Here is a 14,217-nt window from a genome sequence, read left to right as displayed (position 1 = left end):
GCTTATTCGAGGAAATACGGTAGATGCATTCTTGTTTGTTTTATTCCTACTTTTGATCCTGTAAAGCACCTTACAACTTTTGGATTTTCACGCTATGTAAATTGTCAAGAAGAGATTTGCTGTATAATTTGCATAGGTAATCACATGATTTCGAGTGCAATTTGGAATAAATAAGCACGAGTAAATTTTTTCAAAGTCTAACAAAATTAACAAGTGCTTATTTATTCCAAACTAAACGGGAAAAATCTTGTGATTATGTATTAATAGTATACATGAAATAACCCTCTTCTGCATTGAATTACCTGAAAGCTGCATTTAACTTAACCAATAAGAACTGAGTAATTTTCTCGTGCATATTATTAGACGATAAAACACTGCTGAAAAATTGAAGGACGTAAACTTAAAACCATCGAGGTTTGAGATATTTTCCAATAAATTGTTTCGAAAATCACGACGTTTTGACGCTTGCTTAATGTCATTAGAGACCATAAGCAGTCAGAACGGCAACGTCGGGGGAAGACATTTAAATTTACATTTTTAGTTAGACTTTCGCGAATGGCCTGATGCGTTCACCGTCTCTTACGACACTACACTTCAACTTCAACATAACGTATGTGAGCAGGGTTGAGTTCCAAATGGAAACTTTGGGTTTGCGTGAACAGTTCAGTACGAACTTAACGAAGTCCTTTTGAGTGTTTAATGAAGAGTATTCTAAAAAAATCAGGTAATCGACCTTTGATTTGCATTTTTTCAACACTGAAAAAGCTGTTCAGTGTAAACCGGAGAACCCTCCTTTATAAGCGCTGTACACTCGCGCAAATCCTTCCAGCAGTAAATGTTAGGTTAAAAGATGTTCACACCGAAATGAGTATTAGATATTATGTAATTAGGAGCCAGAGTCTTGTTTATTGGTACAGGATACAACAAGCGTAACAAGATATGCAGCAGAGAGTAAAACAAACACTGGTCTGATCGCCAGACTGATAAAGTTGCCTTCAGTGGCTCTTGCATAAATTTCAAAACTCTTAATATCCCCCTGGTCCTTAGAGACATCTCAAAACCCCGTGCATTAATATATATTGATTAAAAGTACGTTAGCATTTGATGCAGTTTGTATCAGCCTTTAATCTACTAAAACGATAGAGGTTATGTTCGCGGGCGTAAATATGTTTTGGGCCCGACTCAGACTCATTTTAGCCCGAGCCGCTCAAGAAAATACACTCTGTTACTATTATTGTCACTTTGAAGGGCATTGAGAAAATAAAAACTGAAAAAAAAATACACACAGCAATCTGAACCCTAAAAAGTATGTTTTTTTTGGGGACGGAATCAGCTTCTCACTTTTACAAATCTTCTTCTCCTCGCTCAGAAGATTGATTCTTCGTTGAATTCTACGATTTCAGATATCATTTGGACTTTGAAAAGATCGCTTTCAATTCTTTCACCAACTCTGCGGGAATAGGGCGCGAACATATCTATGGCTTCTCGATTTCAATTTGCTGCTTTTATCGTACGATTGTTTGACTCTTATTTTCATTGGCTTATTTCAGCAGGATTAAATACAAAATGCGCCACAATGCCCGACAACGTGATAATAATGAACATTTCTTTGGATAGTGTGCTTAAATATTTTCAGTTCAAGGCTTCATCAAGATTTTTCCTGTAGATTTTCCACTTTCCAACAAATCGTAAGCTTGCTTTCCCTCGGACAGTGGTAATACAGTAAAGTCGCCAAACTTTACTTCGCCTTTCTTGATCCAGGCAAAGACTTCAGAGCTGCGCTTCTTCAAATCTTCTTCGTTTGCAATGTAGTGAAACAACATAGGTCGGCAAATAGAGAAGGAACCTTTGGCGAGTTTCTCCACATCAATTGGAGGCGGGGGTCCAGAAACTAGTCCAAATGATACCACGATTCCTTGGATAGCCAAACATTCAAAGTCTATAAAGAAACAAGACATGAAGGCTGGAGATATGTGTGGCACCTATTAAAGCCATGAAGTGACATTCCTATTTCGATTTAAGAGGGGCTTTTTCGTGATTTATGAACGTGTTTTTTTGTCTCTGCTTGAAACGTGAAATGGCAGTTTTAACTTTTTCATGAATCTGAAGATCACTGATGAAAGACAGTTTGCCACATGACTTAAATGATCCGAAAGTTACCCAATGATTCATGTTTCTTAGATGCAATGACTTAAGTATGTCAAATTGTTTTGGAGTGGTTTGAAAAATAAGTAAAAAAAGCATTTTTGGAGAAACACCCGCCAGCTTTGGTTCATCCTGTCAAAGAACGCTTAATCGCAGGCTTTTAAAGAAGGGATAAAGAAGCGTGACAAAAAATAAGAGCCGTTTTCTATTGACTCTATTGAGCAATGAAAGTAATCCAGGACTGCATTTATTTTGCTTCACAACGTCCCTGATTGGTTCAAAAAACTTGGGTCTACAACTCGATCGATCGGATACAAAACTAAAACCAAGCGCGACTTGCTCAACCGCGTTTTCCAGCACTTTTGGCACTTCGCTTGTTTACACTATGACTTCTCATTGGTTAATGATGACGTTACACTTAATTCTGATTGGCCATTGGGATTTCTCTGGTTTTGTTATCTCGATATATTATTTAAAACTGCACTGAAAAGCTTTCAAGTGATGCAAATATGCTAGATGTGCGAGAATTAGACGGCGAGGTGCAAATGCTAGGAAATCGAAATTGGCTGAGAGTTCATTCCTTGCGTTAGGATTCCTATTTATATACCAAAAGAGTCATTTTTGATTAAATTGTGATTTGTTGCTGAATCACATCGGACAAAACCTCTTTAGGAAATATATTCCAAGTTAATTGCCGTATGTGTGTCTGCTCAGTACTAAATTAGAGACTTCAGAATGAAGGAAGTAAAAAAAATTGTGGAGGAGGCAAAGCCAAGACTGCCACTAATGTTTTTCCCACATCATGGTATCTTCTGTGACCTAAAACTGAATAGAGGCACGGAAACATGGAATATATTTATTTTATGTAAATATCAAGCACAATCTTGTTAATGGTGACATTATTCTGTGAGTCTGTCCTCCAAAACCTCATAAGTTAGAGCCGTGTTTCGTTCTTAATTCACCTCATCATACAATATGTGGTAGACAACTCCACTGCTCTAATTTTGATTTGAGATAAGTCATAGATTTGCGCCTTTACTTGAGCCAAAAAGATCAATCAAATATCCTTTTTGATATGTGATCCACATCATACCTTTCTCAAAAGTTTTTTTTCCAATACCATCGTAAATAACATTAACCCCTTTTCCATCAGTTATCCTGTTGACTTCCTCTGCAAAATCTTTCTGTGAGTAAAGAATAACCTCATCAGCACCGGCCTCCCTTGCTTTTGCTGCTTTGGCCTCAGTGCTGGTTGTTCCAATCACAAACGCTCCTGAAAAAAATTGAAATTGAAATAATTAAAGAACTTTGTTTGGCCTCAAATTAATTTCTTTTTTTAAATCTTATTTAAAATGAGTGAACAATTGACTAAATAACTTAGATAGACAAACAGCAGTCCAACCCAAATTTAGAGGAGCCTATTTCATTTACCTCGCACAACTGACTTCACCAAGTCAACTAGCATGAAAGTAAACTTCCAGAGTGTCATGCATAATGCTTTGATTTTTCTTACTAAAAACTCACTATTCAATATCATGTTTCCCTACGAACTACCTTCAGAGAGCGTCACTTGAAGAGTACTTGGGAGTGATACTGTCTTGCTATTTTTACAAGAGAGTAACCCCATAAAAGAGGTTCCACTAAAAATCTCCAATTTGCAAACCTGATGCTGTTTTTTACCTCTGTTCTTTGCCACTTGACACACAAGAGACCCAGTCCCTCCAGAGATTGCATGAATCAGCACCTTGTCACCAGGCTTCACTCTGCCAGTTGTATGCACCAGGTAATGCGCAGTTAACCCCTGAATCATTGATGTAGCAGCTTGCTCAAAACTAATCTCATCTGGAACTTTTACCAGTCTTGATGCTGACACTTTTGCATATTCAGCATGTGCTCCTGATTATTAAAATGATCAAGAAGCTATTGTAGGTACCATAGGAGCTCTTCTAAGTTAAAACAGTTAACCTAACTAGTTTAAGCTTGGTAATTTAGTATTATCAACTGAGTTTATAAAGTAAATTGGTCACCATAAAGAGTTTAAAAGCTGACGTTTCGAGCGTTAGCCCCTAGTCAGAGTGATCGGAGGAATTTAGGGATGTGTGTGGGTTTATATGCAGGAAATGGAGCTACGCTATTAGTGGGAATATGGCGACGAAAAAACAAAAATAAATTGGTTGAATGAAAAGCGCTCGTTGATACCGTGGAGATTAAGAGTGCAGATTGGAAAGATAAACTTTTGTTTTAGAGTTTTGCGGTTTTCCGAACTGCCTAGATGAAGGGAAAGGCCGCAAACTGCTATATGCTGCTTAGAATGATTAGGGAGATTAAAGTGTCTTGTGACTGGTTTGGATGCGTCCTTTTCATTTCTTTCTACGTCGCGAAGGTGTTCTCAGAATCGGTCACCTAGTCGTCTTCTTGTGTCACCAATGTATAACTTTTTGTAATAAGCGTAAGTTATGAAATAGATGACATTGGCGGAGGAACACGTGAAGTGATCAGTGATCTTCATGGATCTCCTAGGTCCCGACATTTTCTCTACGTTATGAATGAAAGGACAAGTTTTGCATCGTGAGCGAGCGCATTTGAAAGTTCCAGGTTGGTCATTGGTTTGAAATGAACTTCAGTGACCAAAAAGTTACCTTTGTTTTTGTCACATTTTAATGAAATTGCTGGAGGTTGCGAAAAGATAGAACCAGTCTCTGAATCGTTATTAAGAAATTTAAAGATTTTAAGAATGATAGATTTAACTGCGTGATTGTGAGGGTGAAATGTGATAGTGAATGGAATGTGATCAGTATTTTTCTTCTCAGCCGTTTGTAGTGCTGACCGTTGATCAATTTGTTGAGCGCGGTGGTGGCCTACTTAAATGACAGAAACAGGACAGCCACGTTTATCGAAAAACTGGCTCAAGGCCTGTGATTTTTTCGGAAAAATCAGAGTCGTCACTTCATAAACGACGAAGTCTGAGAAACTGAAAAAGGTATGGAATTCTTGACGTATGGTGGATGTGAAGATGAATACAACAAGTAACTATGTGAATCTGTAGGTTTGTTGTGAACACTAGTGCATAGAACGTTGCCTTCAATTGATATTTTGATGTCTAGAAAAGCCGAAGAAGTGTCGGAAATTTCCCATGTATATTTCAGAGCCGGGTGAAAGGAATTGATGGCGCTTATAAACTGAGTGAGCTCCTCTCTGGTAGAGGTAGCGCTGATACAGTCGTCAATGTAGCGACCGTAGAGTTCAGGTTTCGTGTAAATACAGTACACTTCGTATATTTACTTTTTACCTAAAATCCACAAACCTAAAAACCTAGGTCGACCCATCGTCTCTGCACTCACATACACAATTTTGGTATTCTAGAAAATGGTTACTTATGAGAGGTGATCAGATATACGAGGCGGTTACTTAAGAGCATTCTAAAGCATCCATGTGTAAATCACTTATTTACCAGATCCAACAACTGCATAAGCCACTCTCTCTCCTTTGGTTACACCAATGACATTTGCACCGATTTTTTCGACTGTTCCAGCAGCCTCCACTCCCATTGTCAAAGGAAAACCAGATCCTAAAGCTTCGAGAGGTATATACCCATCCCTCATCATGACTTCCAGGTAGTTCAAGCCACAAATCTCATTTTTTACCAAAACCTAGTATGAAAATAACACAAAACAATTTTAAATCTCATACATACTATGATTTATTTCATACCTGATAAAACTTCATGCAAATACTACAACTTCTGGGAAGTAGAAACGTAGAGGGAGGATGTAGGACATCCTAATGTTGTTAAATTAGACCACTTCGTTGCGGTCTTTCCCACAAACATGTAAAAGAATTGTTTTAAGTGAGGGCACACAAGCCGAAAAAGAGAAAAAATTTTCACAAGCACTTGAATTGTCCATAAACATAAAACCAATCATAAGAAAATTACATGTATAAAGATGTAAGACTTAAATAAACTTTTAAAAAAATGATTAAAACATAAGACTTAAATTTTATCAAATTGTATGGCTGAGACAGGGTAATTTAATATAATCAACTGAGTTGATAACGTAAATTGGCCACCGCAAAGAGTTTCAAAGCTGACGTTTCGAGCGTTAGCCATTCGTCAGAGCGAAACCAAGGGCTAAGGCTCGAAACAGTGTCAGCTGTGAAACTCTTTACGGTGGCCAATCTACGTTATCAACTCAGTTGATAATACTAAATTACCCTGCTATACTCTCCCACCGACGCAGCACTACAGGTTCTTTAAAAACTTACCCCCTTAATTCATTTGTATGGCTTAGCAACTGGGAGATTGATTAACTGCACTAAGATACAGGAATGCCGAAAACACTTTAAATGCTAATTTACATATCAGTAATAACAATGCAAAATATTTTTGTAAAGCCTCGTTCTCTAGCTGTTACAAACTAAATGAAATTTATGCAATCCCGCTCTTCATTGAAAGTTTTTGGTTATATAAAAAATTCTCTCATCCATTTTTATCAAAGCATCTTGTGAGATTATAGCATGTGAACGGGGTGGTTTGTAACTGCAGACTTTGACATAATCAGATATGCGATAACTCATCCAAATAGCGAAGGGTAGATAAACAATAAACTTGCACTGTCATCATCATTATCTTGCTAATTAATGGGCTCCCTCTGCTTAGCTTAGCATGTTTTGCCTTTTGAGAATCCTCTATAGATCAGGTTTGTCGTGAAAGCTGATCCCTTCCAACAAAATTATGTTAGCTCTAATTACATGGTCATTAAAAATTGAAGACCCCGAAATTATCCATCAGTACCACACATGAAAGTAGGTGCAAACGCTGAAAAAGTTCAAGGGTGGGGAGAAATGGATTTGAGCTTCTTTACCTCTCCTTCTGCGGGTTCTGGCTTGGGAACCTCACCATACTTTAGCTTCGACGAGTCGCCGAAGTCTTCAACATACAGAGCTTTCATTGACATCCTTCTGGAAGAAATATGGACGGCTTTCGGAGAAGCGTTTACGGCTTCGCACACACTCTACACAAAAACAAAGAATATGCCGTCTAACAATTAATATTCTCATCCTATGATAGCGTGATAGCGTGATGGCGTGACCAGTTTTGTTATGACCCTCTAATTCTGAGCCAGCAGTTTGTCAGTGGCAATACGTATAAACAAGTTGGCTATAAGTGTAAGAATACACTGACAATCTGTCTTGCAGAATTTTTCTCTCGATGCCTTGGTTGTTTGGGGAACGTAAACAAAGTCACATTAATCATAAGAAGTTTTGACCACGTAGCAGATGAGGTAAGCAATAATAGATTCAGTGACAATGTAACTGCTTGCTCTCGAACAAAAGCACAAATCATACGTTTTAGCGGCATATATATTAAATACTAGTTAATACCCGGAAAAATACGACCGCACGATGACTCGCAATGTACGTGTCTTGCAAGCTTTGACAATTGTGGCTCTAGTGTCAGCCATATTTTATGTTTCTCACAACTTTGTGCGTTATATTTTAAGAGGTAGGGATAATTCTTTGCTGTGTTTGTATTTTTAAGACGTCGTCTAATTGTTGACGTCGTTAAAGACTTCCCTGTTAGGTAATAGAGTTGGCTTTAAAATTTAGTGAAGCTTATATTTAACATTATTTTATATTTTTTTCCCCTTTTTTTACCACTCTTGCTTGTATACACTCATGAGGTCTTTCACATTGCTATTACCACGCTCACATTCTTTAAAGTTGCTGCTCTAAATTTTTCATTTACTCTGGTTCATATTATTCAATTATTGCTTGCAATACACTATCGAAAAGACCAATACCCTTACACTTAATTTTAAATCAGAAGGAATGATATGATATATTGCATCTATTAAGAATACTGAGCAATAACGACTACTTTTCGTATACATCAGTAGTTAACGCCGAGGGCAATTTTTTTCCCAGAAAGCAGAGTAAATACTGTTGATTAGTACACACCACACAGATGAATAGTGGCTTTCTCAGTTCAACGCTGAGCATCCGAAGAGAAATAATTGCAGATCAAAAATTTAATTTCCAACCATTTTATGGTATATTGACAGAAATGAATTTTTTTTGGTTTCTGAGTGGTATCTACAATTTACTAAGACAACTATTCACCTAAGTGATGGTGAAAGTGGTGGATATTTACTTCTACTTTGGTGAATTATTGTTGAGATCAATCGCTCTATTGCTAAGCTTGTTGGTGCATAATACATATACCTCATTTGTATTCTCAAAAGCCATTTTTATGCCAAGCATAATTTGCATTCTGGCTTTGATCTTTGATGCTTGTTTCTAGGTAATCTGTTTAGTCTCCTTTTTTGGGATGTTTTGGAAAAGCCATTTAGTAGCAAGTGCTGCCCACTCTGGTGACCCCTCATAGTAACTTCCTGCTCAGATTTACAGATTTCAGCAGGGGCTCTTCTGAACATCGGGGGGGGGGGGGGGGGGCAAAATCATTCAGTTCAAAAAATGGGTGGTACAACTCCCCTTATACCTCTCCACCTTCTTGGGTTTGGAGTATTATTTGATTTTTAATTTATACATATCATGTAAGAGTTGTGTATTTGTGAAAGTATTAGTTAATTAGTAATTTTGTAATAAGGATGCCTACCTTTGTCCTAAACATTGCTTTTAGTCCCGCTAGGTGGGTTAGACAGTTCTTTGATTACTCATATTGAGATAACAGCCAGTTTCAACTAAAATTTAATCCTCTCATTCTCAAAATTACAGTTATTTAGTAATTCTCCTTACTGTCTGCTTTATAACTCTTGTGATGTTACTTCAAAGAATTTAAAATGGAGTCAACTAGTAATCTTCTATTGATATTTCCCTTTATTCCCATTTCCTGTTTTCTTGATATGTTATCTATATTAATTTATAAAGAGAAATTCTTTCTTGGTCCTTCATGGGAGTTAAAGGGTTGACAGGTATATTTAATTTAATTAGCTAAAACTTTGTATCTTTAAAAAAATTTTATGTCAAAATATGTGACATCTTTTGTGTTCGTGAGCAGTTTGCTTGGTTTTACTTGGAGTTCTCATTGGTTCTTAAGAGCATTTTCCTTTCCTCTGTTGGTCATTGTAATAAATTTGGTCTTGTTTTTGCAACACTCAATCAAAAAAGCATTGTATAACATTATACAAGTTATTATGGTAAAACAATTCAAGCATCAGTGTTGTTGAGTTAGTAGAGGATGTATTACAATTATACTAGCTTTTGATATTGTAAAAAACAATTTCTCTTTTAAACTTTTTGCAGAGGATGGAGGGTACTCACATTGGACAGTATTCTCTAGGTGCACTAAGTCCTGTGGAACAGGGGTGCGTTTCAGAACACGGTCATGCAACAATCCTGAACCACAGTTTGGGGGTAAAAACTGCTCTATTCTTGGAGAAGACAAGCAAACTTTCATGTGTAACATGAACCCTTGTCCAGGTATGATAAAGTTTTAGGCTGCTTTATTGTGTTGTTAGATTGTCTGAGAAAACAAACCTGATATTTAGACAGGTGAATTATGAAGAATCTAATTATTTTATGGGAGTATGGATGATGCAGTGGTGACAGCATTCACCTGCTACTAAGAGAGATTCCAACCCTTTTGAAATAAAAGAGAGAGGTTTCGGGATCGGTAAAGATGAGACCAAGAACAACAAAAGCATTAGCCTCGACATTGGTCTTGGGGCATGCTTCATCTGAAAATATTTTGAAAACATAGGCTTCCAAGATGCCATTTCCTTCATTTTGAAATCAAAGTCAGAGGAAATTTTATCTTGAATGACCTGATAGATTTTAAATCACATAGTGAAAGCCTAGGCTCACTGGTTCCTTTGACATTTTTGATGATAATATTTGCTTTCAAGGGAAATGTAATATTAAATAACACTTTCAGATGTTGAAATTTTTGATTAGGGGATGACCAGAATGACATCCAAAACCACACAACACCACACATAAATGCAAATCTCTTGCAAGGTCAAGGAAAGTATTATCTTTATTTGAGGAAACTTACAAAAGGAGAAGAAAACTGAATGAAAATGGGAAGCCAGAAAAAGATCTCTGAAAACAAGAGGTTTCCAGCCTTTGTTTGAAATCTCTGCAGTAATGTGGTCCATTAAATATGTGGTCACTTAGGGGCAAATGAATATTTCTTGGTATTGCATGTTACTTGTCTTTGTGCCCTTATATTTTCCCTGAATTCTATAGTTCTCCTCTGTACTTTACTTTAGGGTTTAACTGGGTTTGTTCCTTTTGCATAAAGGTTTTTATTTTTGAGGCCTAATCCATCAAACTGAAACCTAGTCACCAGCCTGATTTGGTTTTTGACCCCACCAAAATTTAATTTATTATAAGTAAATTATGTGTACATTGTACAGTTGATGGTGCCTATGGCCCCTGGTCAGATTTTGGTGAATGTTCAGTGACGTGTGGGGAAGGTGTTCAGCAACGGAGACGCCAGTGTGATAACCCAGAACCCAAATTTGGTGGGTTAAGTTGTGAAAAATTGGAACTTGGATCAGATGTTGAGTCAAGGGTGTGTAACAAGGGGACATGTCCAGGTGAGATTCGAGTACAATCATGATGATCTGACATTTGACATAGGCATTCAGGCTTTGTTCTTTGCTTTGTCTATTTGCCTCATAAAAGTGAACATGACTGATGTGTAAAGACAGTTTTGAATGACTCAACTCTGAAAGCATAGGTTTCCTGATGAATTTTGTGAGACAAGGTAACCTATGTTTGGTAGAATCCAAGCTGAGTTCAAGCTGAGTGTGAGGTTCAATTCCTGGCTGAGTTCACTGCACATGTGTCCTCAGACAAATCAAATTAAGTATTTCGCTCTGACAAAGGGTAAATACTTGAAACATCAGCTTGCAATTTCTTTGCAGTGGCCAATTTGCATTGTCAACTTGTTTGATAAAACTAAATTATCTTGTTATACTCCCCCACTGACGCAGCACCAAAGTCTCTCTGAAAACTTACCCTCTTTATCTACTTTATAATTTTCATGGTGTCTTTTTCCATATAGAAATGTAAAAGGCAAGTAATGAATTAATAGAATTAATGTATCTTTGTAGTAAATGGAGGTTATGGGAAATGGAGTGACTTTGGTGAATGCTCAGTGACTTGTGGGGGTGGCATGCGGGAGAGGAATCGTCAGTGTAACAGTCCTGAACCAAAGTTTGGTGGGAAAACATGTGAGGAGCAAGATCTGGGGCCAAGTGTGGAAACAGAGGCATGTAATGAACAATCTTGTCCAGGTGAGTGTGAGTGGCATTGATGATGTTTCAGATGGTCCTTTATGTTTGCCAGGTACATTGTTATCCCTTAGTTTACAGTTTCTTTTTCTCAGTTTTTCTGTTGCTATCTTAGATCATGTCACACTTGTGCATTTAACCAAAACCAAAAAATTGAACTCAGGACAAATTTAAGACTGGCATGCAGAAACGCTTTCAACCAACCACTAAACATCAACCTACTGCATTGATCTACTACTCTTGAAGCTAAAGAGAATAAAGTCTGTTCACAAGTCATAAGGCCTGCACTGCAAGAGTTTATTTGGGTTTGTGTAGCAGGAGGGTACTACTAGTATTGGTAATTCCCATGAATTGGATGCTACCTCTCTGTAGGTCACTTCCTTACCCAGCTTTTCCCTAAGGTTCTCTAACAGACCACTGGTTCTTATCTGCACTTCTCAGTGGAGAGAGGCTATGAGAGAGTAGAGTGTGTAGCTCAAGGAGAGGCCTGGAGAGGGTTTCAACAAATAACTTCCAGTCCAGAGTTCAATGGACAAGCCATTTTTTTATACCATGTCCACTAGTCTATTAGACTGAAAATCCCTGACTTTGAATTCTTTTCTCACTACTAGTGTGTCTGCTTGTTTTATAATGTTACTTCTAAATTCAAAACCCCTCCCCCCCGCACACACACACACTTTTCTATGGGGAAATGACCTAGTACTGAATAGGTGTTGGTGTTTAAGCAAGCTCTATTTTTTTCCAGTGGATGGCAGTTATTCAGAATGGACCGAATTTGGTAAATGTACGGTAACATGCGGAGGAGGTGTTCGCCAAAGGACACGTGAATGTACCAACCCTGCGCCAGATAACGGAGGTCAGAGCTGTGAGAGACTGGGTCCGGCGATGGAGTCTGAGCAGTGTAATGTTGAACCGTGTCCCACAAAGGCCGCGGAGAATCAAGGGTAATTGAGCTACTTGGTGCCATACCTTTTAAAAAGTGTAAGACGTTTTGTTATGAGCGTGAAGTAAAAAAAGATTTGGGTTACGATTAGATCTTTGGGTTCCTTGATGTAATGCTCTACCTCTGAGCTTCTGAGAACTTTATGGGGAGCAAGACCATTACAAAGTTCATATAACAGGCGTCCTGCAGAATGAGCAGTGTTGAAAGGGTCTTGTGGGTAAAGAGAATGACACACAAGGTCATACATTAAGGAAACATGACCGAGCTCAAACTTATCTTTTTAAGGGCGTTTAAAAAATTTTAAACCATGCTCCACGTGATGATTTGATAATATTTCTTTTTGTAGTGAAAGGTTAAAGGTTACTTATAATTAGATTGTTTTACTATTTAAAATTCGTTTTAATTGGCGTGTTAAGATTAAAGCTGTATTTCACCAGTTTTAGATTCGCTGTCTGATTGGTGCAGCGAACTCGCGCCACCCTAGCATTCCCCCGCGCCTCAGGCAGCATTATCGTTTTAACGTTAAGTTTCTTAGCTCTTTTTAAATGTACCTTTGTTCTGATTGGCGGTTGTGGTTTGGTTTTGCTTTTGTGACATTCAATAGGAATGCATCTCCTTTTCTATCACAGGAAAGTTAGTGACAACGGTGACGAGAAAAACAAAGACGACAGAAAGGAAAAAAGAGATGCAGAAGAGAGTGAAAAACCGCAAGAGATAAAGGAAGGGATCATAGAAAATGATGAAAATAAGAGAGATAAAGAGGAAGATGGAAATAAAGAAAAAAAAGAAGAGGAAAATGGAGAAGATGCGAAAGAAAAGTCGCGGTGATTTCAGCAGCTGCAAAAGAAAAGTAACAGCAATAGCGTGATAAATTGCACTAATTTGTTTCTTGTAAGTAACTTTGCTAAATTGTAAGGAACCCCATTTAGGTTCTCTTCCTTGGATGTTTTATATCTACGCGGTTTTCTTTAATTTTTATTATTTCTCCTTGTTAAAGGTTTTTTACGCGGGTCACGGAAACTTCTGTTTCTGTAAACATACAAAATTATTCTATTATTTTAACTGTTGCTTCAGATATATGAAAGATGTCTCAACTGATGGTTCTAGAGAATTTGGTGATGTATCAAGACAATGTCCCAAAGCTTAGAGAGTTCTTAACTCTCACTGCGTTTCGGTTCAAAATGTATTCTTTAAGGTGAAGAGAGCCTTTGTTTTAGAAGGAAAGCAAAGCCCTAGTTATACAGCGTAATAGTTAGAAATTAATAACGCGGGTCTCAATAGAGGGTCTAAAGTAATCCAGTAATGCATTAGTTTTGCTTGTGGACAGTCTTTGATTGGTCCATAAAACTCACGCAACCCTTTGGTCCAATGAGATACAAAATTAATGCAAATCGCGACTTTGTCACGTGCGTTTTCCCGCGCTTTAGGTAGTTTGCATGTCTTTGCCGTTAGTGGTTGACGATGATGTTACCCTTTGTAGTGATTGGCCGTTGTCTTTACTCTGGGTTTAGAATTAGAAAACGAGTTGGCTGAAGGTAAACAAGTCAGGTCAGCGGCAATTACACCCAGTTCACACCAACTCCACTTAATTGTTTTAGTTTTCACCTTTATCACTAGGACTGTCATATCTGCATGCACTGAATTATCTACAAACTTTCGGAAAAGGTTAATAAAATAATGCATTTTATTCAGTTAACCTTGCAGAGGTTTTTATTAAATTAATCATTAATAAATAATGATAAATATCAACAGCAAACATATTCAGCATACTTTCTCAAACTGATTGTGTCTTCTAAAGTATACCTCATTTCCTATTTCATGTTTATTTAAGTAACAAAAATAGACAATTTTGACAAATTTGGTCAACAT

At 37.5% G+C, this 14,217-nt stretch overlaps 2 protein-coding genes across 2 annotated transcripts; one reads left to right on the top strand and one right to left on the bottom strand.

The window, feature by feature from the left end:
- Positions 1-212: 212 nt before the first annotated feature.
- On the bottom strand, positions 213-7,244 carry LOC131788509 (quinone oxidoreductase 1). The gene is made up of 5 exons (XM_059105597.2): positions 7,008-7,244; positions 5,597-5,795; positions 3,826-4,041; positions 3,239-3,418; positions 213-1,939 (listed from the first exon to the last, which is right to left on the bottom strand). Exons 1-5 carry the CDS (start codon positions 7,098-7,100, stop codon positions 1,638-1,640), a joined length of 990 nt encoding a protein of 329 aa, XP_058961580.2. The 5' UTR covers positions 7,101-7,244; the 3' UTR covers positions 213-1,637.
- A 199-nt stretch (positions 7,245-7,443) lies between these two features.
- Positions 7,444-14,044, top strand: LOC131788511 (coadhesin). Its single transcript, XM_059105600.2, has 6 exons — positions 7,444-7,648; positions 9,409-9,585; positions 10,524-10,706; positions 11,226-11,408; positions 12,151-12,349; positions 12,978-14,044. Exons 1-6 carry the CDS (start codon positions 7,549-7,551, stop codon positions 13,174-13,176), a joined length of 1,041 nt encoding a protein of 346 aa, XP_058961583.2. The 5' UTR covers positions 7,444-7,548; the 3' UTR covers positions 13,177-14,044.
- The last annotated feature ends 173 nt before the right edge of the window (positions 14,045-14,217 follow it).

This window comes from Pocillopora verrucosa, chromosome 4 (genome assembly GCF_036669915.1).
Source record: "Pocillopora verrucosa isolate sample1 chromosome 4, ASM3666991v2, whole genome shotgun sequence".
NCBI classification, from domain to species: domain Eukaryota; kingdom Metazoa; phylum Cnidaria; class Anthozoa; order Scleractinia; family Pocilloporidae; genus Pocillopora; species Pocillopora verrucosa.
This window is presented reverse-complemented; position numbering and strand designations above follow the sequence as displayed.